The 23,981-nt window shown below is 43.6% G+C and overlaps 2 protein-coding genes across 4 annotated transcripts in view; both read left to right on the top strand.

Moving 5' to 3' along the window:
• erf (Ets2 repressor factor) overlaps positions 1 to 13,097 on the top strand; it is a 30,319-nt gene extending 17,222 nt beyond the window's left edge. The window contains exons 2-5 of one of the 2 annotated variants that reach the window (XM_004074274.5): positions 1,073 to 1,307; positions 7,648 to 7,760; positions 8,743 to 9,635; positions 9,721 to 13,097. In XM_004074274.5, the coding sequence (XP_004074322.1) occupies positions 1,073 to 1,307; positions 7,648 to 7,760; positions 8,743 to 9,635; positions 9,721 to 10,350 (1,871 nt within the window). In that variant the 3' untranslated portion in view covers positions 10,351 to 13,097. The remainder of the gene's footprint in view (positions 1 to 1,072; positions 1,308 to 7,647; positions 7,761 to 8,742; positions 9,636 to 9,720) is intronic. The other variant, XM_078954846.1, reaches the window with a different exon arrangement.
• Positions 13,098 to 19,548: 6,451 nt separating this feature from the next.
• cica (capicua transcriptional repressor a) overlaps positions 19,549 to 23,981 on the top strand; it is a 44,092-nt gene continuing 39,659 nt past the window's right edge. For both annotated transcript variants that reach the window (XM_011481013.4, XM_011481012.4), the window contains exon 1: positions 19,549 to 19,755. The gene's annotated coding sequence lies outside the window, so the exon portion shown is untranslated. The remainder of the gene's footprint in view (positions 19,756 to 23,981) is intronic.

The following is a 23,981-nucleotide window of genomic DNA, read 5'->3' as shown; positions in this document are numbered from 1 at the left end:
TTTCTCATTTCTGTTTTTCATTAGGATAGTCTGCTCTTGCTTGTTTTGATGTGTTCTTTGGCTTTTATGGAGCCTCCCCAAAGCAATTTCCTAATGTAATGTAAAACATGTAAAAATAAGAAACTTTCTGCTCAAATCTGTACCTGTATTGGTTGCATCTGATGCTGTTTTCAGATACAATTATACAATCTGGTGTCTGAATGGCATATTGTGGCATGTAAAGCAGTCTAACTGAACTTAGATCTTGAAAGCCAACTCTCAAACTGTTTTAATCTCTCATTAACTGTGTCGTTATAGTCACTTTTCTGCAGATATGGCGAAGTTTAGAGTGTGGGAAACCAATTATACCCTAGTTATTTAGGCTAGTATGCTTCTTAATCGCAGTTTGGTGAACACACAAAATTCAGCGATGTTATATTGTGCCCATATGTTTCCCGCCCTCAGTTTTCTCAGCCTGTTTGCCAAGGCACATCTGGTCCTAATAAGATGTATGTGTGTGTCACCGTGCCTTTGCTAGTCAGCCTTTCAGCCTGGCCTTCTCCTGAAGTAGTGTTGAGTCTTTTACTGCCACCCACTGCTTTACAACACAAAGCCTATACTTTTATCTTTTGCATAATAGTCTGTGTGCGTTTCTGAGTGTGTGCTTTGATTGTAGGTATAAAAGCATATCTTGTATTTTGTCTGTGCATATTTCAAGGCCTGATAATCTGTTAAAACAGAGCTGATTTTCCTGCTTTGATGCTGATAGGGGGGATAGCATGATATGACTGCTGACTGTGGGAACAGCTCGAACCAAAAGGATCATCAGCTGCTAAAATCAAAAAGAAAAGAAAGAATTGTGTTCTAAATTCTGGTTTAATCTAATTTCTTGGACCTCCTTTGGTAACCCATTACAGTTTTGTGTCATAAAAAATGTCCTTGTTTACACTAAAATAAAATCCTGTAAGTTTTCACCAGAGCCTTTTGTTTCTAACACAAAACAGGCAAAGTGAAACTCAAGTGGAAGCGGTAAATCTTTTGTTTTAGATTTTGTTACAACCGTTTTGTTGACCGTTTTGTTTCCTAACCGCAGGGTTTGCCTTCCCAGAGTGGGCTTATAAACCAGAGTCCAGCCCAGGCTCCCGGCAGATCCAGCTGTGGCACTTCATCCTGGAGCTCCTGAGGAAGGAGGAGTACCACGATGTCATTGCCTGGCAGGGAGATTACGGCGAGTTTGTCATCAAAGATCCAGACGAGGTGGCTCGCTTGTGGGGGGCCAGGAAGTGCAAACCTCAGATGAACTATGACAAGCTCAGCCGAGCACTAAGGTGAGGGTCAAGACCATTCACACCGCCCTCTGCAATTGGAAGTGGCCATTTCCAATGAAAGGTTTATGTAAAAACGCATAAATGAGTGTTTCTGGCTTTCTCTTTCACTCGTAGCTCAGATTTTGTAGTAACGTATGGATGGCTTCCCTTTTAATTCACAAAAGTGACATCAGTTTGAACATTGATTGTGGAGGAAAAACTAGTAATGGCAGTATGTGCTCGGAATCGAGCTGTGAAAGAAAAAGTCTGGAGCAAGAAATTTGCACCTCTTCGACCTTTTGCACCAAGCCTCTTCTAACTGTAGGTGGTGGACATAAAACAGCAGAAAAAGAAGAAGACTCTCCCTGTTTGTCCAGTGTGAACACCATGGGCTAATGCACATTTCAGCAGCAGCAGGTGGAGATGCTCCACAGAGGCTGGCGAGGACTAAACTGAGGGCTGCCAGCTGCAGTTTAGCATCAATTTATGACATTTTCATCAGCACTTGCAGGAAGGAGCTGTCAGTATCATGACACTTGCCGCCCACCCATGATGGTTTACCCTCCTCCCTCAGAATAGAGGCCTTTCATCATCACAGCCGAAAACAGCCCTGCTTAGACATGGCTGCCACACTCTTCCTCGCATCACCTGTGTTTTTTATGCAACATCCTTTAAAAAAATGTAACACGGTTTGTTTGCAACATTTTCAAACAAACTTACTCTTATTTAGAAAACACCAAAATGTTGAACAAGTTAAAGGTGTAGAAAACGAACAAAGAAACTCAGCAGACTGCTTAACCCAGAAAAGACCATTTTTATCTTAATTCTAGTTATTATCTTCCTAAAATGGTTAAGTTAAAAACTTTTACTGTTGGTTTTGCGCATTTGATCTTATCTTTTAAGGATTTGATTGTAAGATCAGTAATGATCAGTGATGCTAAACCCAGCTGCTAGTGTTTGGGGGGGAAAAGCATCTGGTTTATTTCGACGCGTGCATCTGCTCTACATCCTTAAACTCCATGGTGACGGCTAGTCTAGAAATGTACAGCTTCAGCCCCCCGTGGAGCACACGAGATGGTGCAGTTTTTTTTAGCCACCTGGCTGTTTCCCTGTTCTTCACACAAATGTTCAGTCTCGCACGCAACACGGACGACACATAGTCGTCGCTGTCGCCTCCTGGGTTGAAAGCATGCGGAGGTTCTCATCTGCCATGGCGATGACTAGTGACAGCGATATGTCAACGCGCACACACGCTTGATCACGCTGATGCACACACACTAAAAGACTCGACACCTTGTTCTATGTCAGCCCTCCTCCAGTCCATCTGCCTTGTCTGTTTGATCAACATAACCTGCTAAAACAGCATTTTTTTTATCTATTCAGATCCTATCATAGACATAGAAACAGATGATGCACTTTTATTTTAAGAAATCTAGTGTTTGATTGATTAGTAATTTTAATTAGAAGAAAATCTCAAATGTAACAATTTAAATACATTTAAACTAAACTACGTAAAAATATCCTATTGTTCTGAATGGAGTATTAAGAAGTTATTTACATGTTCATGCACATTAATTTCTGTGGGTGTGCTGCGGCACACATGTCGTAGCCAACACTTCTACAACACATAAGGGTAAGAAACAGTGAAGTAGGTATAACACGTGGTGGGTCACCTGACTCGCATTGTGAGCCACAACTCAAGTCTCGTGAGTCGCGATTCACAAGATCTTTACATTACTTACACATCAAAGCTTCAATGTAATTGTACGCCATAAATTGAGGATCAAAGTGACATCGTGGATTCATTTAGTCTCAATATTATTCTGTAGCTCTAAGTATTGTGATGTTTTTTGTTTTTTTTTGTCGTTGATAAAATGAGCGGATATGTGGCAGGAGTGGCTCTGAGCGCTGACTTCTCTCTCCCGTCAGCTGGACCTGACTTTGCGCCTGACATTTGTGGTAAAAAAGTTACCGAGTGAGAAATGGAAGACCAGAACTCTCAATCAGAAGCGATCTAAAATTTGTACTGTTTCTTTAATTAAACTCCAACCCTAAATGAAATCATGACTCTTAAGTTAAGCTTTCCGGGCTTGCTTCGCTTGTGGATCTCGCTCTGAGGAAGGAACACCCTCAAAGTGACCCCCTGTCAGCTGCTAGCCAAAGTCCCTGAGTTGGTTCCATTTCCTTGACATCCATTGAGGTGGCTGCACGAGCCCCGGGGAACTGCAAGACTCTCTTTAATGTGCAGCCGCTCTCATCTAAAACCCTCCACGAGGCCGAACACCCAAAAAAACTCACAACACCTGTAGAGGTCGACGCCCATATGGGGAAATGTGACTCAGGCTTAATGTTGTGGTAGTTATTATTATTAGTTGTGACCCCAAAATGTTTAAACCCAGCTAATAATCATCTACAACTCTCCACTTTGGTCTTTCAAATATTTCAAGCCTTTGGAGGTTCATCAGTTTGTCAACATTTAATGTGCTAAAACAAGAATGTTTTCTTCTCTGATCTCAGAGACCCTTTCACATCTAAGACGAGCTGAAACCAGACCCTGTCCTTCATTTCTCTATTGTGGTTTTTCTAGAAACCTTTTATATGAGCAACAAGTTGTTAATTAATTGCAACGACTTTCCTTCAGAAGAAAGTTCTCCTGATCTTTGATTGATGCTTCTGTGCCTTTGAAGTCAGTTCGCACACATGTGTGCACTCATGTGTTAGGAGTGTGTGTCGATTTTGTTTTAGCTTTTTAATGTGTGTGTTTGAACCAGAAACGTAAAGAGTCTAAACAGCCAGAAGTTCGTTCTAGTTGATCTGGAGGAAGTTTGGATGATGTTAGGAGGGTGTGAGGGTGCTAGTGTGTTTCATGTTGACTTAACTCATGTGTGTGCGTGTGCGTTCATTTCGCAAGTATGTGCCTAGCCGTTTCCCAGACGTGTTCAAAGAGGCATCCATCTATCACACTCATGAACTTTTTTTTTCACTCTTGGAGGCTTTTGCTTTACAGCTCTGAGATTGTTGGCCCACACACTCGAACGCAGCCCCGTCGTCACCTTTTAGAAAAAGCGATTCTATCATGCATTTAGCAGAACTTTAAGATTCACTCTCATTTATCTGCAGAATTAAAAGTTTTACTCCCAAGGTTGCATGAATATGTGTGCTGAAGTAGAAGAAAAATATGATGGTCAGTGAATCACTCGATCATGACAAATACCAGCGCAAATCTAAATATGCAAATAAGTCAACAGTTCAGAGCTTTTGCAGACCTCAGCAAGCTGTTGCTCCTGGCTTATTGACAGGAAGCACGCTGTCAACAAGACAGCTGAAGGCTAAAATTATGCAAATCTTGATGGAACAATTTACTAGTAAAATGAGAGGATTTACCTTAAAGAAGGATTCATTGTAGTGATGTTAGTTGTTTGACATGACAGGCAAGCAGAGGTCAATTTAAGTGATCTAATCTAACTTCCTGGTAGGCCTGCACAATATATCGCAAATTTATAGTTATCGTGATATCCGGCTGTGCAATACCCATATCGCAAAAGACTGTGAAAAACTGTGATAAATGGTTAAGTTAAACGTGCTAAAACAATTTCATGACAGCTTGAAATATTTAACAAATCAAATAAATCTATATATCCATTTGGGGTTTAAAGGAGGGTTTGGGAAACTCATTTTTTTCCCCAGAGCTCCTTGTGACGAGCTTGATTAGCAAAATACTTAACACTTTTAAAAATAGTCTTAAAAACCTATCATTTGTAAGAAACGGAGTGTCCTTCCTAGCATAACACTGAAAATGAACAATGATTTCAAGAGGTTTCAAACTAGTTTTTGCAGCCTGACAGGGACATTATTCAACACAGACTCATTGATTTTAGCTACATATGAGATGCCTCCAAACTGAGAGACCCACCGAAGCACCAGAGTGGAAAACTCTATATTATTATATATTATAGAGTCTATAATATGCATTGGTAAGAGTAACCCACAACAACAACAACAACAGTGGAAATGATTAAAATATAAAGAATACACACCCAGAAAGAGGCCATTCTCTGTTTAATGTTAATAAGATGAAAAGAAGTTCACAAAGTCTCAGTACAGGAAGTGTTTGTGCAGTTACTCTGTAAGGAATACTTAAATACTACACTTGTAGTCAATATCTTGGTTCCACTGTATGTCCTTACTTGATATAAAAAAACTCTTTGGTCTGAAGTTTCAAGATGATTTTCCTTTGTGCACGCTGTTTATGTGTGTTCTTCCTCTGAAGAGTGGGTCGTGTTCACGTCTGTCATGGTAGAGCTTTTACTCATCCAGCAGTGGACGGCCTTCCACTTCTCTCTGTTTTCTTCTCCGTTGTGCAACCCTCGAATGACCAGTGTTGTGTTCCAGTTGTGTCCAGCCCACCATGTCGTGAATGACGCACACAGTGCCTTAGTCAAGTTGACTTCCGGCAAAAACGCTGTTCCCATAAATGTTTGTCTTCATGTTATCCATGTTTGGAGCACCTGTGGATGTTACATGTGCTGCTACATGCAATCGATCCTGAGAGTCGGATTAGCGGAGAAGAATTGATCAATGAATTATGAGCAGTTACAAAAGCGGCACGACTCAGCTTTTATCTGCTGTATGGTTTTATATGCAGCCTCTTCTGCTGCTGGAGAGCTTCTCAGTCAGAAGTATTCAGCAGGAAGCTCATTTACAACTTCAGGAAAATCTCTCCTCTTTTGTCCAGATGTGCTCAGAGCTCTCCTGCACTTAATGGTCCTGGAAATGATGCATATTATATTTTCACAATGAAGCAGCTAGTCACAGCTGAATGAGATTATTTGTTAGTTTTCTATCAAGAAATCTGAATGCATTGGTTGTTGAGTCACAGACAGGCGTTTGGTAGTGGTTTACGTGAGCCGTCGGCGGCTCTTTTCTACATCAGTCTGTGAACGGATGGTGACTAACTCTGCTTCTAATGGAGCCACCTGGACAGGCTGAATGGCTGTTCCAGGTTTCTTCAATTCGTCTTCATCATGTGAGCCATTTATCCATCCTTTTTTGTTTCGTTTTAAACAATGTCAAACAGTCTTTCACGTTTGTCCTAAGCAAAAATGACTGTTTTGAAAAAGGAAATGGCCAAGAAAATCAGAAACTTCAAGCTTTTATTCTTGTGTTTCAAAGCTGTCTTTTACTTCGTTAATGTTAGTTTCAAAAGGAATTAATAATGTAATCTGGAGTTTACACCACTCTGTGTTCTGAAATTTAAGGTTGAAATATGGCAAACTTTACTTTCAGGAGAAACTTACTTTAAGGTCGACTCTACGATGAGAACTGTCCTCATTCCCGCCCCTAACCTGTCCAAACGTGGAGTCTGGAATGTGTGTGGAATAATGAATTAGTGACTGCGCTTCAGACCTTTTGTGTTGAAAATGAAAAATGATGGCAGAAAAAGCTTTAAATGGTGTGAAAAACATGTATGTGCTGGTTCAGAGAAAGCCTTCATTTACATAGACTTTGTGTGGTTTGGAGTTTTTCTTTATTTGGAGCACGCAGATGTATTTCTTTGTATAAAATAAAATAAAAAGGCAGCATCAACCAAGAAAACGATGTACTACATACATGCTCATTCAAATGGCTACTGCCAAAACCCAAAACCAAAAGAAGTGACCACATCGCTCTGGTCAGCCCCATTCACTACCAGTTAAAAATAGGACCAATTTGAAAGGACTGTTGCTAGTTTATAAATCATGTAATGGTTTGGGACCAAAATACCTGTCTGATCTACTGTTTCACTAACCAAAAAAAGCTCTAAGATCTCTGAGAAACCAGCTGGTGGAACCATGAAGCAGAACCAAACTGGGGAAGCCGTTTTCAGCTTATATGCTGCAGACAGATGGAAGCAGATTTCTGATCATCTTTTCCTCATAATACAGACTTTTTCTTTTCAAACAGATTTTCTGGAGAAATTCCAGCCTGGGTAGTTACCACTCACTCTAAGAGAAATTGAGAAATAGAAACATTGGCTCAGACCAGTCACTGTTTAGTTGTCTGGCTTCAACATTGGGCCATCCGCATCTCAAAAAAATGGCAACTGAATTGAGTTTCAATAGGGCCCAGAAGTAAGGCATTTTTAATGGGAGGAGACCACTCTCACTCAGCACAGAGGGGATGATAAATGAACATTTTAATGTTGTTGACTCTCTGGAGCTGATTCCAACAGTTTTATAACCTTTTCTCTCACCGCCTCTCTCCTGTAGCCGTCTCTTGTCCAGTCTTCCCTGGAAATCCACAACTTCTGTTGTTGTTTTTTCTTCCAGTTTTTCTTTTACTCACCTGCTGGAAGATCACATTATCCTGTGTATCTCTGCAGATACTACTACAACAAGAGGATTCTCCACAAGACCAAAGGGAAGAGGTTCACCTACAAGTTCAACTTCAACAAACTCGTGCTCGTCAATTACCCCTTCATCGACATGGGCTCTGGTATGTACACACACACACAAATTTTTGTTTTGCACACATTCACACCGACATGGAAAGTTGAGCCCCAAAGGGTCAAACGCCTGAAGAAGCGGCACTGAACCAGAGACCTTGCAGCTGGAGTTATTCCTGGCAGGGAAAATCTGTGGAGTTGAACACTTGAAAGCATTTAGTACACAGCAGACGTTCTGGTGTATGGAGTGTTTTCCATGGAGGTGGCACGTGTCAGACGGGTGCACGTGACTTCATAGGCTGTCTGTGTGTCTAGTACAAGCGCGCACCGTGTCCCAGCGTATCCCCTATCCTGCTTTCCCGGAATTGACGTCTGGGTCTGGTCCCGGCCACCCAGGGTAAAAACGGCCCTGATGGAGCTCTGGATCCTGGGTGACATAAGTGCAGCACAAAACTTTAATTATAGCCTCTGTGTGATGTGGCCCAGACACTGACATGTTGTGATATGATGGTTTCATGTGATGGTTACACACACAAGTGCCCACGCCAATCTGGATAGGCTTGTGAGCCCAGGCGCTCGCACACTTTCATCACGACTAACACACACACACACACATGCAGTTCCCCTTCACTCTGACACCCATGGCAGAGACCCGGGCTTTTTCCAAAAGAGAGGGAGAAGCACACACACACACACAGTCACTCAGCAGCACTGGAAAAATAGAGGAACCCAACCCATGTTTGTGATGGCAGCAAGAACAACTTTTCCACCATTTAATTCTGGCATCTGCTCCCAAGCCAAGAATTTGCTGCAGTGCCACAGGCTCCCTGGCACAAGAGAAAAGAGGAGGGTTAAAAAAAAAAAAGAACTTGTAATTCAGACACACACCCACAACTTACTGTTTTGTGTGTCTGATTCCTGAAAGAAAAGAAAATGCCTTCAAAGATCTTAAAAAAATGAAATAAAATGTTTTTCTTAGCTCTTCGGCTCTGGATTTTATTGTAAACAATTGTTCTGATTTGGTCCTGATAGGTCGGGGAGTCCCCCAGAGCGCCCCACCTGTGCCAACTGGAGGAACCCACTTCCGTTTCCCCCCTTCCACACCATCAGAGGTGCTTTCATCGAGCGAGGAGCTCCGCAGCCCGGGCGTCTTCAGCGGCGTGGCCCGTCGCATGGCCCGCGGCTCGGTAAGCGACTGCAGTGACGGCACCTCCACCACCTCGGAGCTTGAGGAGGCAGCGGGCGCTGACGAAAGAGCTGGGGGGCCTGACAGGGCCTTCAGGGGTCTGCTCCCCCATCGCCTGCCGCACGATTCTTTGTTCAGGGTTTTTGGGGGGAATCAAAACCCAGCAGGACTGCACAGACCGGCACCAAGGGTTCACCCAGAATCTTTATCCCCCTTCCCCGTCTCCCCACTGCCTGGTCCAGGAAGTCTCCTGGCTCCCACTCTGTCCCCAGCTTTGTCAATGACCCCCACTCCCCACCTGGCCTACACCCCTTCTCCCTCCCTGTCATCTCCCATGATGGGCTCCCACTTCTCCTTCAACCCGGAGGACATGAAGCACTACTTGCAGGCCCACACCCAGTCTGTCTACAACTACCACCTCAGCCCCCGAGCTTTCCTGCATTACCCCAACATCATCGTCCCTCAGCCCCACCGCCCCACCCCCGAGAAAGCTGCCGCGCACCACCTACACGCCCCAGCCTTGCAGCTCTCGCATCCCCTCGGCCAGCATCCGGTGGGCACAGAGGAGGGTCAGCAGCATCCGTCACCATTCAAGTTCAAGCTGCAGCCCCCTCCCCTCGGGCGCAAGCATAGGGAGGCAGGAAGCTCCCTGGCATCTTCCTCCTTCCACACATCCTCACTTGCGGGTTCTGGTCAGATGAGCAATTCTGCCATGGCAGGAGGCCCCCCTAAGATCAAGGTGAGTCTGAGCGTGCTCAGAACGAGCCGTTTCTGAAGTCAGGGAAACGATGAAGGCAGCGATTTAAAATGTTCTTCCTCTTCAGGTGGAGCCCATGTCAGACATGTCAGAGGAAGATGTAGAGGTGACTGACCTCAGCGAGGAAGAGGAGCTGCATCACAACGAGGAGGAAGAAGGTGGTATGGGCACCCCAACAGCTTGCCGCCGCCATCTTTACTCGAACAGCAACCACCACATCAATGGAAGTGTCAGCTGCTCCTCTGCCGCTCCTCCTCCACAAAATCACCCTGATGACGACCTCGACGATGATGAGGAGGTCTTCAAAACCCCCGCCACTCCCCCACTCGGGAGCAGCCCAGCCTGTACCCTAATCACCACCATGAAGAGCGAGCCGTGTCAGCCCCCCATCAGCCCCGGAGGCACACGCTGCATCCCGCTCAAACTCCGCTTCAAACGCCGCTGGAGCGAAGACCAGAGGATGGAGGCGGACGGAGAGAGGGATGAAGCAGAGGACAAGAAAGTTAAGGCTGAAGGCGAGGACGAGGTGGACGGAAAGAAGGAGGAGTCTGCGAGGAGAGAGGGGGATGATGAGAACAGAGGAGGGCGGGACGGGATCTTGGGGCTGATGCTCCCCCCTGCTCCCACCCAGCGCAGATCCAGCTCTGAGCTGCAGAGGGCGACGGCACAGCTGTCTCTGGAGAACGCCAGCTGCTGAGTGTCCCTCACACCCAGGAAACAGACGGGAAGGTTTCTCCGGTGTTTCCGGCAGAGAGCGAAGCCTCGGCACCTCTTGCCAGCTGCAGTCGATGTAGCCGGTTCTCATTCAGTGCAACTTCAGGGCTGAAACGGACGCAAACGGGCCTGAGTTTGGTTCCTGGAGTGCCATAGGCAGGAAAGTACTTTATTGTGCAATAATTAAAGGAGCTTTTTGGCACCCTTAACTGACCTCACAGCCGCATGCGCTCCTGAAATTACTTACCGAACAAAATAATTTCCTGCTTATGACACAAGTTTCCGGGAACCTAAAAGAAAAAAATCCCTCTCTTAATCATTCAGGTTTTGCTATTTCAGCAGAATCTGTTGGTCAGTACTGTCAGCGAGCAGCTGCTGGGCGCTACAGACTATTCATGAAATATGGCTGCCCTGTACAGACACTCTTCTCTGCTTTCTCAGCCGAACACTTGATCTGCTTTGACTTTAACACTAACAGATGACCAGACTTGGATTGTACTTTCATTCAGTTTGAGCCCCACGGAGGCGGAGTGTGCCTCCAGTGGGCAAACCCAGCCTTCTGAGCAGAGGGGACGTGGACTTCCTGTTTCCAGCTCCTGGGTGGACCATCCTGATGTTACTGAAGACAGTCCGGATAGAGATTACAAAAGTGCCTCTGTGTGCATGTCATAACTGGGGGTAAACCCCCCCCCCCATCTTTAGTTCCGTCACTACAGTGTATAAAGACGTAAAAATCCTTTATGGACAGGTGAGCTACGAACAAGGAGAAGGAAGAACTGTCCTCTAGTCTGAGGCAGAAGAGCAACACCAGCTGCCCCGCCTTTTAGTGTCTTCACACGACCTTTGAGGGGCGCTTCCCCCTTAAACTTAAAGGTCTTACATTCCTCCGTTGTTTTTGTTGTTCTTTCTGTGTAAGGACGTGTTTGCCTCTGGAGGACGGGGCAGTATTGAGGAGCGTTTGCAGTGATCTGAAGGCCTTCTTCTGTATTTTGGATTGAATAACCAAATGTGTTCATGTGATGTTTTGAGAAGCAGCGATGGAGGCAAAGTGATTAGTCTAGAAGAGACGAGGAGTCATGTCACGAATGCGGAGCCTCAAGGTTCACTTTACTCCCATGAAAAAGAGAACTTATTTTTATGAGCTTTGATTTGTGCGTTTTTAACCGTAGTAGAGACTGTGCCTTTTTCCAAGCCAACATGTGTTTTTATTAGAGAGCCCCAGCTAAATGTATTAGACTCTAAACCACCATGCCTTCTGCTTTTGTGCAACACAAAATCAGATCATTTACAAACAAAAAGTATAACTATATATTCAAATGTTATATTTCAATACGGTCATTTGATACAAATCAGGAGAATCCTATTTTTGACGGTAAAGATGTGTATATATTCTATTGTCAGCAGTATAATTCAGCCTTCGCCTTGTGTTGAGCGGCGCGCCACGCCGACAAAGGCTACCAGTATCAGAGTTTATATTTATATTGTAAAATAAATGTAACGCGTGCTTTCAGAGGAGCGAGGGCGAGATGGAGCGAGGTGGAGGCAGGCCCGGGTCCACTTTTATTTACATTGTAAGCAGCCGTGTTTGTGGTTGGGCGGGGTTCGGCTCCTTCCTGGTGCTCGATCCAAAGTCCCAAAGTAGTTGAACCCAGACCTCACGAGGATCCAGGTGGTGGAGTCCCTGCCAGGACGACAGGTTTCAGCAGGAACACGCCTGGACTTTGGGTCGCGGTGTGTGCAGCACACACACACACTGTAGGGGTTAGAGTGTGGCTTTTCTGCGGCTACAATAAAGGGAAACATGACATCACGGGTGACATCAGCCGCCCCCGCAGTCTCTCAAGAGTAGATGGCCTAACCAAAGAAACTACACCCACCACACACAAACACACAGAGGAAACGGCATCACAAAACCTCAACAGCAGTGAGGGACTTCCCGAGCACGCTCATCTCGATGGCTGTGTGTGTGTTTGTGTGTGTGGTTGAGCCTTCTGCACACAAACCTTAACTTGGCTGGATGCTCTAAGCGCCCGATTAATCGCCGTCTCCTTTAAATCTTCCTTTTCCTTCAGCAGACAGATGTAGCTGTTTGGTCCTGATCAGAGCAGGTTTTCACCGTCTGCTGAGGAAAAGACGACCGGCGCTGCCTTCACCTGTTGTGGCTTCAAACTCGACGTGTTTTTAAAATTCTTCTGTGTTATCGTTTCTGTGTAATGATATTCTTGACGTGACTTTTTTTTCCATTAGGCCCGGCCTCTTCTCCTTGAATTCCTGCTTTCTTGTGATCTCTTGTGCCAGTTTGCACTCATGAGCTCGGCCCGGCCCGGCTCGGCTTCGGTGCAGTTTGTATTTTTGTTCTCGCGTTCATTTTGTAATTGTTTCTGCAGAAAAACGGAGGGCCAAGTAATGCCTACATACAGCTGGGGGGGTTACAGGTTTTCGCCTTTTTTCTTTTTTTTAACTTGTGTACATATATTTTTGCCATAATGCAGGATTATGTAAGAGAGAAAAAAAACATTGTACTTGTTTTGTTATTTGACATGTGTGTCCCCCCCCCCCCTCCCTCTCCTATCTCTGATCTGTTCCTGGTCTTCTCTTGTGATCACTCCTTTAGTGCGCTCTCACTCCAGAAGACAGTTTGTACCATTCTTCTGTTTTCCTTCTCTCTGTCTGTTCATCTTCATTTGTAATTCAACAGTAATCAGGGTTCATTAAAAAAAAAGGTGGAAATTGTCGCTTTTTCTGTCTTGATTTGAAAGTTCCTTCCTCTTAGCAAACGGCCGTCACACTAAAATAAAAACACATTAATAACCAACCACCTGACTGACACTCAGACTTTGTGGTTTTCTAGTCTTGCGATTACTTGTGATAGTCATTGATCCAGATTTTGGAGCCAAAAAGTCTCTTTTAAAATAAAATAAATCATCAGTTTGCAGATTAATGGGTTTTCACAAGACTAGATAGAAATTTAAGCCCTCATCCTGATTCACCAAATAACCAGCAGTTCATTCAAAATACCCAACAGAGCAAATGATGTTGACTGGAAACAATCTTTTCCAGGATTGTTTGTATTGTAAAAGAATCTCACACTGAAGAATTTCACAGAAACTTTTCAAGGATTCCCTACAACTAAAGATTCTTTTTTTAGTCGACATTTAGACCCAAATAATGGAAGTTAATTATTAAGGGAACAGATCTGACTGCTGAAACCAATCCATTTAGTTTAAAGTAGAAAGCAAGTCTTCATATTACAATTTAGGACCCAAACAGCTTTTCTTGTTCTAAAAACTTTCATTAGTTTGAACCAAAATGTGTCCAAAAGGAGCTGCAGTTGAGCTTCCTGAAGAAGCAGAGTCGCACTCTCTGAAGCTTTGGCTCCCTCTGGTGTCAGATAGTGGTACTAAAACGTTGTGCGAGGCCAATGTTGTAAACGTTTGCCTACAGATTGTTTGCATAGAAAGTTTAAACCAGCATTTAAGGTAACACCAGTCTGAAAAACGAGGAACTTAAGCCTTCCAGTTGAATTTCGGTCCAAATAAAAGACGACTACATATCTTTTGGGGCTCTGAACTTTTGCTGTGCAATTATCTGAAATTCAAAGTTGTTTTTTTCTTTTAAACATCCATTTGCCATCTGAAGCTGGAAGTTGGGATGGAAATGATGAATACAGCAACCTTTCCTGAAGGTTCACGTTTTTGAAAGGGGTGGGGGGTGTTGAGACTCATTTAAGTTAGATTTATTTTTAGAATATAAAGTGGAACAATATCAAGTTGTGTATAAACCCTGACAATTATTAAATTAAAAATCAATATTTAATTTAAGTACAAATGAAATCTTTTAGCAGTAAACATGAGTCACTGAATCCTCCAGAATAAGGATGATCAGAGCCGTTGTATCCTCCGTGTTAAACAGTTCCTCATTTCAGCGCCGTCCTCCTCATTTCTGGTCTCCTTTGTGTCAGACTGAAGCGTGAGGCGGCCTCCACTCCCCTCAGGGCAGCGGGCTGCATGAAAAGGCTGACTGACCAGCCCCTCGCCTCCAGCAGAGAGGAATTGTTCTCTGGCTGACGACTGAGGTCAGAGGTCACGGCCTTCAGAGGCCGGGACAGAAACCAGATCAGAACAGACGGGTTAATTATCCTGCAGTGAAACTGAAAGAACTTCACTTTCATCTCTGGAACCCCAGAGAGACGCATGCGGCTCGTGTGTTTCATTATCAACGTCATCAATCAGAATGAAACTCAGCAACAATTTAAGCCGGTTTTAGCTCCAATTGGAGGCAAACAAATGTATCACTCTTGAGGATTATCTGTTTTGGTTTTTTTTTAACGTGACATGTTTTTGATGATGGAGGACATATATGAAGAACAAATGCTTTAAAAAATGCTTAAAATGGCTTTTTCTGATATCGTTGTGAATCGGGAGCAGCCACAAAATGCAATTTAAAAAAGATTGTGATTGTTTTGTGGAAACAACGCTAGGTGTACTACGCGGGCCACAGACAAATACATCCATGTAGATTTTTTTTTTCCTCATCCGAGCTGGCATCTGGATTAACACTGTACGGCTGGATAGCTCTAACATTGTTTGCCATTGTGGGTTGCTGTTGTACTGAACTGCAAAAACATTTAACTGTGGAATGAATCACTTTGATTGCTCTTTTATAAAAGGAAACTTAACTTAAATGTTTCGTAAATGCAAACAAAGAAGATGACAGATTGATTCTGGGCAGGAGGAGCTTTTGTTTAGAGCTCAAAGACGAAGTTTTACGAGTGTATTTCTAGAAGCAGAATGTCCTTGTCGCTGGAAAGACAACATCCAGCTGCTCAGACCTGCTACTGCTGCTGTCTGCGTTTGTCTTCAGGTTGGAGGTGAGGATGAAAACAGGCTTCAAACAATAACTGACAGAAAAACCCAACAACACAACACAAACTTTTACTACAAAAAAATATTTGCTGCTGTTTAAACTTTTGTTCATTGGCTTCTAAAGGTTTTTAATAGTTTTTGAATTGTGCTGTTGTTCTACAATGCTTTGTAATGATCAACCACGCCACATTCCAAAACAGATTGGACTTTTCCTGGTTAAATTAAAGGTTAATAATGGCAATGAAAGGAAAAGAACCATGAAAAATGTTAACTATAAAGAAAGTTATCTGGATGAAAATATTGATCTAAAAAATTCCATTAAATTTAAATAAAAAAATAGCACGAACTTACTTGTGGAGATAAAAGGTCGGCATTTGCGCAGTAAGGTTCAGAAATGCGTTAACCAGTGAGACAGCACCATCTACTGGTTAAAGGGAGTAACTGCTGTAAATGTAAAAACATCCTAATCTTTTTGTCTGGTAAATGACAAACATGCACATGTATAATGCATTGCTGTTTCCCTCTAAACATATTCTAAAGACATTTACAGGAAGTCAAAGTAGTACTACTGAGTTACCGTGGGCAACGGACAACACAATGGTGTGACTCTTTTAGTTCCATCTGAATACACAATCAATGCCAAACACATTCAATAGAAGACAGCTCTGAATGGATTGCAAAAACAACAGAACACAAAGGAAACTACGTTTAATATCCTAATTTATTGGCATATTTTTTCAGTTTTTCTCCAATTGGACTCTGGATATTTAAAAAGGGTTTTTTGAATGAACTGCCTGCATCATGCTGGAAAAATCACAGAGTGAAGGGAAAGGATGAGGTCAGTAATGGACTTAATTTGACTTAAAGTTCAGCTAGCTAAACTATTACAATTTTAGTTGTTAATTATTCAAGCTAAAAATGAGCTACAAAACCTATTTTAGCATTTTCATCTACGGCTAACCTCATTTATTAACACATAGCAGATCTGCTGAGGCCTACAAAGTCCTCTGCTGAGGTTTTGTTGCATCTTCCTAAATGTTTTAGTACCTCATTCAGAGCTAAATTAAAAACGAAAACAATACATGTATCTTATCAATTTTTTGTGCAACTTTGTTTAAAAATCCTAACAGTCACCCTTAAAGGTCAAGGCCAGACTCTCCAATCAGATGTGCGTGACCTTCAAGCTCTCAGATGTCGGCGTGTGGGAAACTGTCATCAGAATCGATGCAGCCACACGGGCTCAGAAGCAGGTTGAAAAGTCATTGTCATTTTACACTGTGCCTGGAAGTAACCATATATCATCTCTGCAGAGAGACACAAGCCATCTAAGAAGATAGTGGACATGCACTCTGGGTCTAGATGAGTCCGTGTTTCAAGTTTCACGTGTCAAATAGGAAGAGATCGTCCAGGCTGCGAAAAGGACAAAGCATTTTCATTGGCACAGCTGACAGCATGTGTGAGTGTGATGCAGAGGTGTGTACTAAAATATCTGACATTTGCATCTTTGGAGGAATGCTGGACCTCCTAAAAAGGCCTGAGTGTTGTGAAAAACAACAAAAACATTAGATATTAAAATACTAAAGTCTCCCTCAAAACATCTTTTGATCTATTTTAAAGCATTCCCAGTGGTCTTTTAATGATGATTATGTCGAGTTTTTGAACCAGAGACCAGCTCAGACAAGGAAAACAAAGAAGTTCATGGATCTATTTTTCTACAAGTGGGTCCATCAAAATGTAGCACAGCAGGAAGGTCATAGCCTGCTGATTGTAGTTTGTATACAACAACTACAAACTTTTTCAAACTGCATTTTTTGTCTGCTCCTAAGTCCCAATGAATTTAATAAAGAAATAATCAGAAATCTAATTATAATATGAATTTTATTTTTTTGTGTCCTCCATAATCAGAAAAGGCTACAAGAACATCTTAAAAACACCTTAAACCCATTAGAATGGGTCTCAAAGATATCTAATTGATGATTTAAAGTGGTAGTAAAGGCATCAATGTACAGATTTTTACTTTTTCTTTGGCAGTCTGCCGGTCTAACTCCCTTGCTGAATTTTAAAACCCACTGTTGGAGCTGACAGTACTCTGGTTGAGTACATGTTTCCTGTCAATCAGCCAGTTAACAGCTATTTAAGGACTGCAGGCTCTCATATTCGTTTGCACATTCTGGCATGAACGCGGAAGTGCTTTCAGAGTCTCTTTTTTGTAATAGTTTTACAGAAAAACTGGCATATAGACCTGCATTTAGTTGGAAGCTGCTATTTTTTAGAGCTCACGTGTTTTTGTGAATCCTAGATGGGAAAAGTGATGATATTTATTACATGATTACAGGACTGAAGCCATACTGCTGAGTCACCGTGGGGGCTGTCACATGGTCCTCAGCGGTTCTTCTCCGTCCGTGCTCAAACAGATTTGGGAGGACCTGGACAGCTAACACGAGGAGGTTATTTAGAGCTTTACGAGCTTATTGTGTAAGCATTGTCTGTGAGTAAGTGTTTGGGTGAATCATTCACACCTGCTGCTGAATCTGTTCTACATCTGCTCAACTTGAGAATATTGGCCCCGCTGAAGAGGCTGGATCTTTGTCGCTCTTGAATCGGAGGGCGTTGGAGTGTGGCGTTGGTCGTGGTGCAGGGCCTCGTGGAGCCTTTTAGCAGTTAAGTGGCCCTAAAGTCCACAGGATTTGGGAGGGGCTTAGCTGCAGTTTTCAGCCTTGTTCTTAGAAAGTGCTTAAAGGTGTTAATGCCACATGGATTTGCAGGGCTCATTCACAACTCCACTTATGCAGCAGGAAGTCCCATTCTGTCTGTCCTTCAGCATCTGGTTCCCCTCCATCTTTGACTGGAACCTCGTCTTTGTATCTTGTCCTCACGCAGAGGTTTGTTTCTCGGTGAAGCATTACGAAACCAGCCGCCCTCCAAGTGAAAGCAGTCAGACTGCTGTGCTTCTCCACCATGGGTGTGGAGTCTCTCTGCACTTTGCCACGTTGCTTTTTCGGTCACAAGTTGCACATGTTATGGCAATAAATGATGCACAGCAAATAAATTAATGAGCACGAGTGTGCACAGGATCAGAGGGTGTTATTGTGTTTGTGGATTCTAAACAGGCTGCCTTGTCTGCACAAGCTACTCAAACGGCTGTGTGTGTGCATGCTCCACCACACGTACAGCTTATATAACGCTCAGGCGTGTTCTCACTATGCTGTGTGTGCAGGTGCTTGCTTGAATGTGTGCTCCCTGTTGTCATTGCTTGCGTTTGTGTAGTCGGGAGTTCAGTGCGCACCACTGCAACAGCCAAGATTGTGTGATCATTGACTGAAAATCCCCTTCTGCGTCTGTCCCCTATGGAAACAGAACATAGTTCTGTTGTATGAAGTCCCTGCAGGATGTGTTACTCAAGAGTTTTGTTTGTGTCTGATCATTTGCATGTTGTGTTGCTCCGTGCACACCCGTCTGTGTCTGCTTGTGTGTGCACAGGCAGACCTACTGCGCATTTGGGTCACTCTCAGAGGAACCATAATCCTGCGTTCAATTTACTCACTTGGGTTTCACTCTTCCTGTTTGGCCAAGCTGATGGCAACAAGCACAATGACCTCATCATAGCACACGGCCATTGGCCTGCAGACCTCCTGCCTCTCGACCAATCACATTCAACTCCGGTGACGTATGGCTCGGATAGGCTCCTATGATTGGTGGAGGAGGCTGGACCTGACGGCACTCCGCTGTATTGCTGAGCTCTGATTGGCTTAGAGCTGAGAAAGTTGTCTGTGTGTGAGATGGAGAGATGAGACAGAGAATTTGGGAGTTGGTGTTTTTGTCTTTTGTTGAAACTACACTTAACCTGTGGATTACTCAGACTGGAGTGCGGACACAAAAGCACAACAAAAATCGCGGAAGAGTTTTTTTTTTTAAGTCAAATGTTTAATAAGAGGAAGCTGACACTTTTTAAGTTTTAGAATTGCTTTTTACGGGTCGCTCACACCTGTTTTTAAAAGGAGAGTATACAATTGTGTCTACCACACTATTTAAACAAACAAATGACAAAGCAATAAAAAAGCGAAAGAAAGACAGAGGAGGGGAAGGTTTCACTGCTCTTCTGCGTGCCTGTGTGAAGTCTCAGACATGCCCATCTTGGAGTCCTATTGGTCACAGCAGTCTGGCTTTTCCAACAGCTGTTCTGTGTTTTCCCACACGCTGATTGGTCAAGCCGTCCTGTCAATCAGTTTTACTTTGACACGTGGCCCCGCCCTCGCTCCACTTCTGCCGCTTTCTATTGGCTACTGTACACAGTCGTGCTGCGCTATTGGCCGCGCGGGCTGGTTGTCAGGGCTGCTGGGCTCCATTCACCATTTTGCGACTGTAGAGTAGAATGTACGGGGCAGTAGTTTTTCCTCCTTTAAAGTTGACTCGCCAGATAAAGATGAGAGGCCGATAGTTGGCAGGTGCGGGCGGCGAGTCACCGTGCCCCATTTTACCCGGACAACTCCGCAGAGGAAGGCACGCGGGCTCCATTAGCCTCGGTGAGTACCAGCTGCCTACAAATCTCCTGCAGCACTGCGGTGAGGCTTGTTGTGCTCCAGCCGCGGTGCTAACGCTTGTTTGCTATGCTTAGAAGCCCAGTTAGCGGCTCGTCTGAGCGGCGTAGTTTCCGACATCTGGGCGGATTTTATTTATATAAAAAATAGTCCGGCCGGAACGGTTGTTTTTCTATGGGTGGAAAAAAAAGGGGAGAGGTGCGGCGACACACCGCGAGCGAGAAACTTTTCCTCTAGAAAGGAATTCTACGCCATAACTGTTTGTCGCCGGACTTCGCAGAATAAATAGTGAAAAGTACGCCGTTCTTCATCATCGGACTGACACGTTTTCGTGCGGGGTTTTTCTTCCTCCCCCCCTTTCTCACGGCCATTAGGATGAGTGCGTGTCTTGTTTGCGGGCCTTCCTCTTGCACTTGTGTTTGCGGGGAGCTTCTCGGTACTTTGTAACGCCACCGTAGTAACGCAAACGTCAAAGTTGCCGAGGAAGCTTTAGCTGTTTACGTTCCAGCGACTGCCACCGTCGGATTGGCTAAACAAACTTAACTTTTGTGTGGTGTTTGTGGACGCGCGCGCCACAGGAGTGGACCCATCTGTACGGGACACCGCCGCACGAAGAATATGGGTCGCCTGGGAGGGCATTAGGGGTTACTATGCCCGTTAAACCGATTCTCATCCTCGGGGAGGAAGATTTCCAGGAGGCATTTCAAGCGTTGAGCTGCGGCCTGGTCGCTGCACGCCACGGCCTGCAGTGCTGTGGAGTAAAACCGGTAGTAATCGCTGTACTACGATGACTTGTCACGGTACTATCCAGTTAAACCAGAGATTACGACATCGTCGTTTGTTGTTTGCATGCTCTGGAGAAGAAGTTAACAGCTGTTATCTGTGGATTGAGCTCGTTTCTGCAGGTATGCGTCCCAGGCGTGTTCTGTTGTAAGTCTGTTATAAACTGTAAGGGGTTTTTGTTAACACATTATCTACTTTTGAACCCTATCAAACCTGTTTAAAGGCAATCTAGTTAAAACAATTTTAATCTAATTTAGATTTGACATTGGATGATAGACTGAAGACTGTTTAGATGAATAAAACGGACCAAAATGGTATGTAGAAATGTTAAAGGTCAATGGAACACAGAAAAACAGCTGGTGGTGTTTTCCTCACCTCAAATGACTTTAGCCTGCTGGATTCTGCCAACTCTGGTGTTTACTACACACTCATATCATCTTAAATGCTGCCTGGCAAAAAAAAAAAAAAAAAGATTTAAGTTGCTCCCCTGCTCGGTGCCAAATGATTGCTGCACCCAAGAGAAGGACTCTTGCTCTTTATTTCAATCTGCAGAGAGTAGGTTGCATCAGTGTGCCTTTAAGCTGTTATCATGAGGCCCGTGGCTCTCACGCCAGCTGTTGTACTCAGTACACTACTGAGAAACACATGTAGCATGCTATGTCATGACCAACTAAGGCCAGCTGCCAAATTATTTTATGGTGGCTGTTTTATGTAGTCTGGGTTTAATGGGAATTTGCATGGAGCTCTGCTATCAGCCAGCACCAAATACACTCAATACCTAACTTAGTATGGAGGTGCAACACACCCTGATAGGACACAAATAGTCTGGTTTTAACAAGATGTGCAAATCAGGTAACATAAGACGAACACAACTCCCAGCCTATTACACCCTGTTTTTATTTAACGAGGAAGAATGAAGACAAAATGCAGAAGCAGTGCAGAAAATATGCATGCAGTCATTGCTAACGCAGAACTTGAGGTGAAAAGCAGCATTCAGCAACACACTTATATGCTGATCACCCGAGCAGGGAGCGCAGAGTAGAACTGCTAGCTGCCCATCAATTTAGGCCTCATCTAAACTATGTCAAAGCCCATAAGTCTGCAAGAGCAGAAGTAGAAAACAGCCAAGATCATTGCAGCAAGTTCATTACGAGGTCAGACATCACAATGCTGTGAGAGGCTGCAAGAAATAGGAGGATGGCTCTTAGCTAACAGGTCCTGTTGTGAAATGTTGATGTTTAATTAGCATTACTACAAAATCACTGACAGATATGGGATTTTTTCCAAGGGTTGGTACATATTCCCCCCAAAATCCCTGTTGCAGCACGCCTTAGGTTTCCGAAGCACATATGTTTTTAAAGCAACAAGTTGGCAAACTCAGTGGCCGTTTTTCTTATGGGCAATGTTGGCAGACGCCCAGGCCGCAAACGGGACCCCCCCCCCATGTTTTTCTAGACTAAAACTGCTAATGTCCATGTAATGTTACTGAAATGTGCGCTAGGGCGCCCCTACTATCATGTCAACTTGCTGCTGTAATGACAGTATTTTGCATTGTCTGTGTGTTGAATACGCTTGAGGAGCGCGCGAGGGAAACAAACCCGCAACTGCAGGGGATGAGAACAGGTAGGGAGGAACAGCAGGTAGAAATGGGGGAGACTTAGACTTACTGCTTATGAGTCCAGACACCGCAACAAGCTAACTGCTGCTTCCTAATAAAAAATATACATTAATGAATAGTTTTCATTCATAAAATCAATATTTTTAATTGGGTTATCCAAGGATAAAGTAATGCAGGCGGTGTCCGAAATTAAAACTCACTAAGCTCCAAATAGGACCAAATTTACTGTATGGGGATTAATGGAGGTTTGCACTTAATTAAACTAGTCTTGTTAATTAGCTTAATGTTGAATTTCATCTAAGCTCTTCTGCTGTTCTTATATACAGTCAGTGCTTCAGATGCAATCTATACCATCATTTTCCTTTATTGTTCAGTTTATGTGACACTTAAGCACACAAACAGAACAGCAGGAATTTATTTATTCATAATTCCTGCTCTTCGTCAGGGTTGTATTCGGCTTAAGAAAAAAAAAACTGAAAAATGTGACAGTTTTTACCAGAAGCCAGCCAGCCTTCAAAAAGAAGAAAACTGATGCGTTTTAAGTGTGAAATAACTTACATGCTATATCTTAATTGTAAATTCAACTATAAAAGTATAATATACTTATATGATTAATAAAGTAAAATAAATGATACATTTTCTTTTTGTGTATGTATGTATGCATGCAAGTAAGGGGAATGAGGGATGGGGTGGGGCACCGTCCAGTCTTTTGCCCAGAGCGTCAAACTAGCCAGGACTGCCTGTGCTAGCTTATCAAGCACAGGGGTAGAGGGATAATGATGTGGGCCTTTTTTTTTCTCAGCTTCTCTGTAAAGCAATATTTTGTAGCTTTAAATGTGAAGTAATCTGGCACTTAAACTCAGCTGTGCAGAATATTTCAAACCTCATGAGTAAAGCTGGTAAGGAAACTGCTGAAAAACGGTCACTGAAATTCTCTGAAATGGTCTTGAATGAGCTGAAGTGACGTAGCGAAGAGTGGGCTAAAATTCCTCCACAACTATGTGTGCGACTGATTAAGCCTATACAGAAAATGATTACATCAAGCTACCACAGCTAAAAATGGTTGTACACTAATGAGTCATGCTGTACACGTAGGTTATTCTCAGTTATACCTCTGCTCCCTGACATGAGTTTTTCACGTCTTTACTGGTTTTCCTTCATTTTGCGCCGAGGTTAGGATGAGAGGAATTCCCTCGCATTTTGAATCGTACAACTGAAACAATTGTGTGCTCTCCTTATTGACACAACCATAGATGTTTTCTGCATGTGAGACAGGCAACACGTGGCTAAGAAAGGGGATTTTGTCACGTTTTAAAGCAACTTGGGTTAACGAGAGCCTCCACAGGAAGGCAGCAAGTGGGAATCCAACAGACAGAAAGACATGTGGGAGGATGAATGGAGAGATAGATGGATGGAGAAACAGGGCCAGACAGTCCGACATGTAAGCTAACAGACAGTCTCTGACAAGTCAACGTGTTTAGTGATTGCTGGTAGCTGTCAAGACAGAACATTTTGACAGTGAAAATTGCAGTAGGAGCGAGACATCACAAAAAGACGACAGAGCATACTGTACTGGTTTGAGTCTATGTCCTATATGCAAGTTTACAGATTTGCTTCTGTGGAGGCTTTTTTTTCTTCAAAGAAATGAGGCAGATGATGGAAGAGCTTTGACCTGAGGCGAGTCCTGCATGCATCAGCCACACCGCAAACACACTCGTTAAAAGCACAACACTTCAACAAGTCAGCAAAATCAATCAGTTTCACTCTAAATGGAGGCAGAACTGTGAATGAGTCCTGCTCAGAATAAGAG

Source organism: Oryzias latipes, chromosome 11 (assembly GCF_053564925.1).
Source record: "Oryzias latipes strain Hd-rR chromosome 11, Olatipes_Hd-rR_3.1".
In the NCBI taxonomy this organism is placed as follows: Eukaryota; Metazoa; Chordata; class Actinopteri; order Beloniformes; family Adrianichthyidae; genus Oryzias; species Oryzias latipes.
This window is presented reverse-complemented; position numbering and strand designations above follow the sequence as displayed.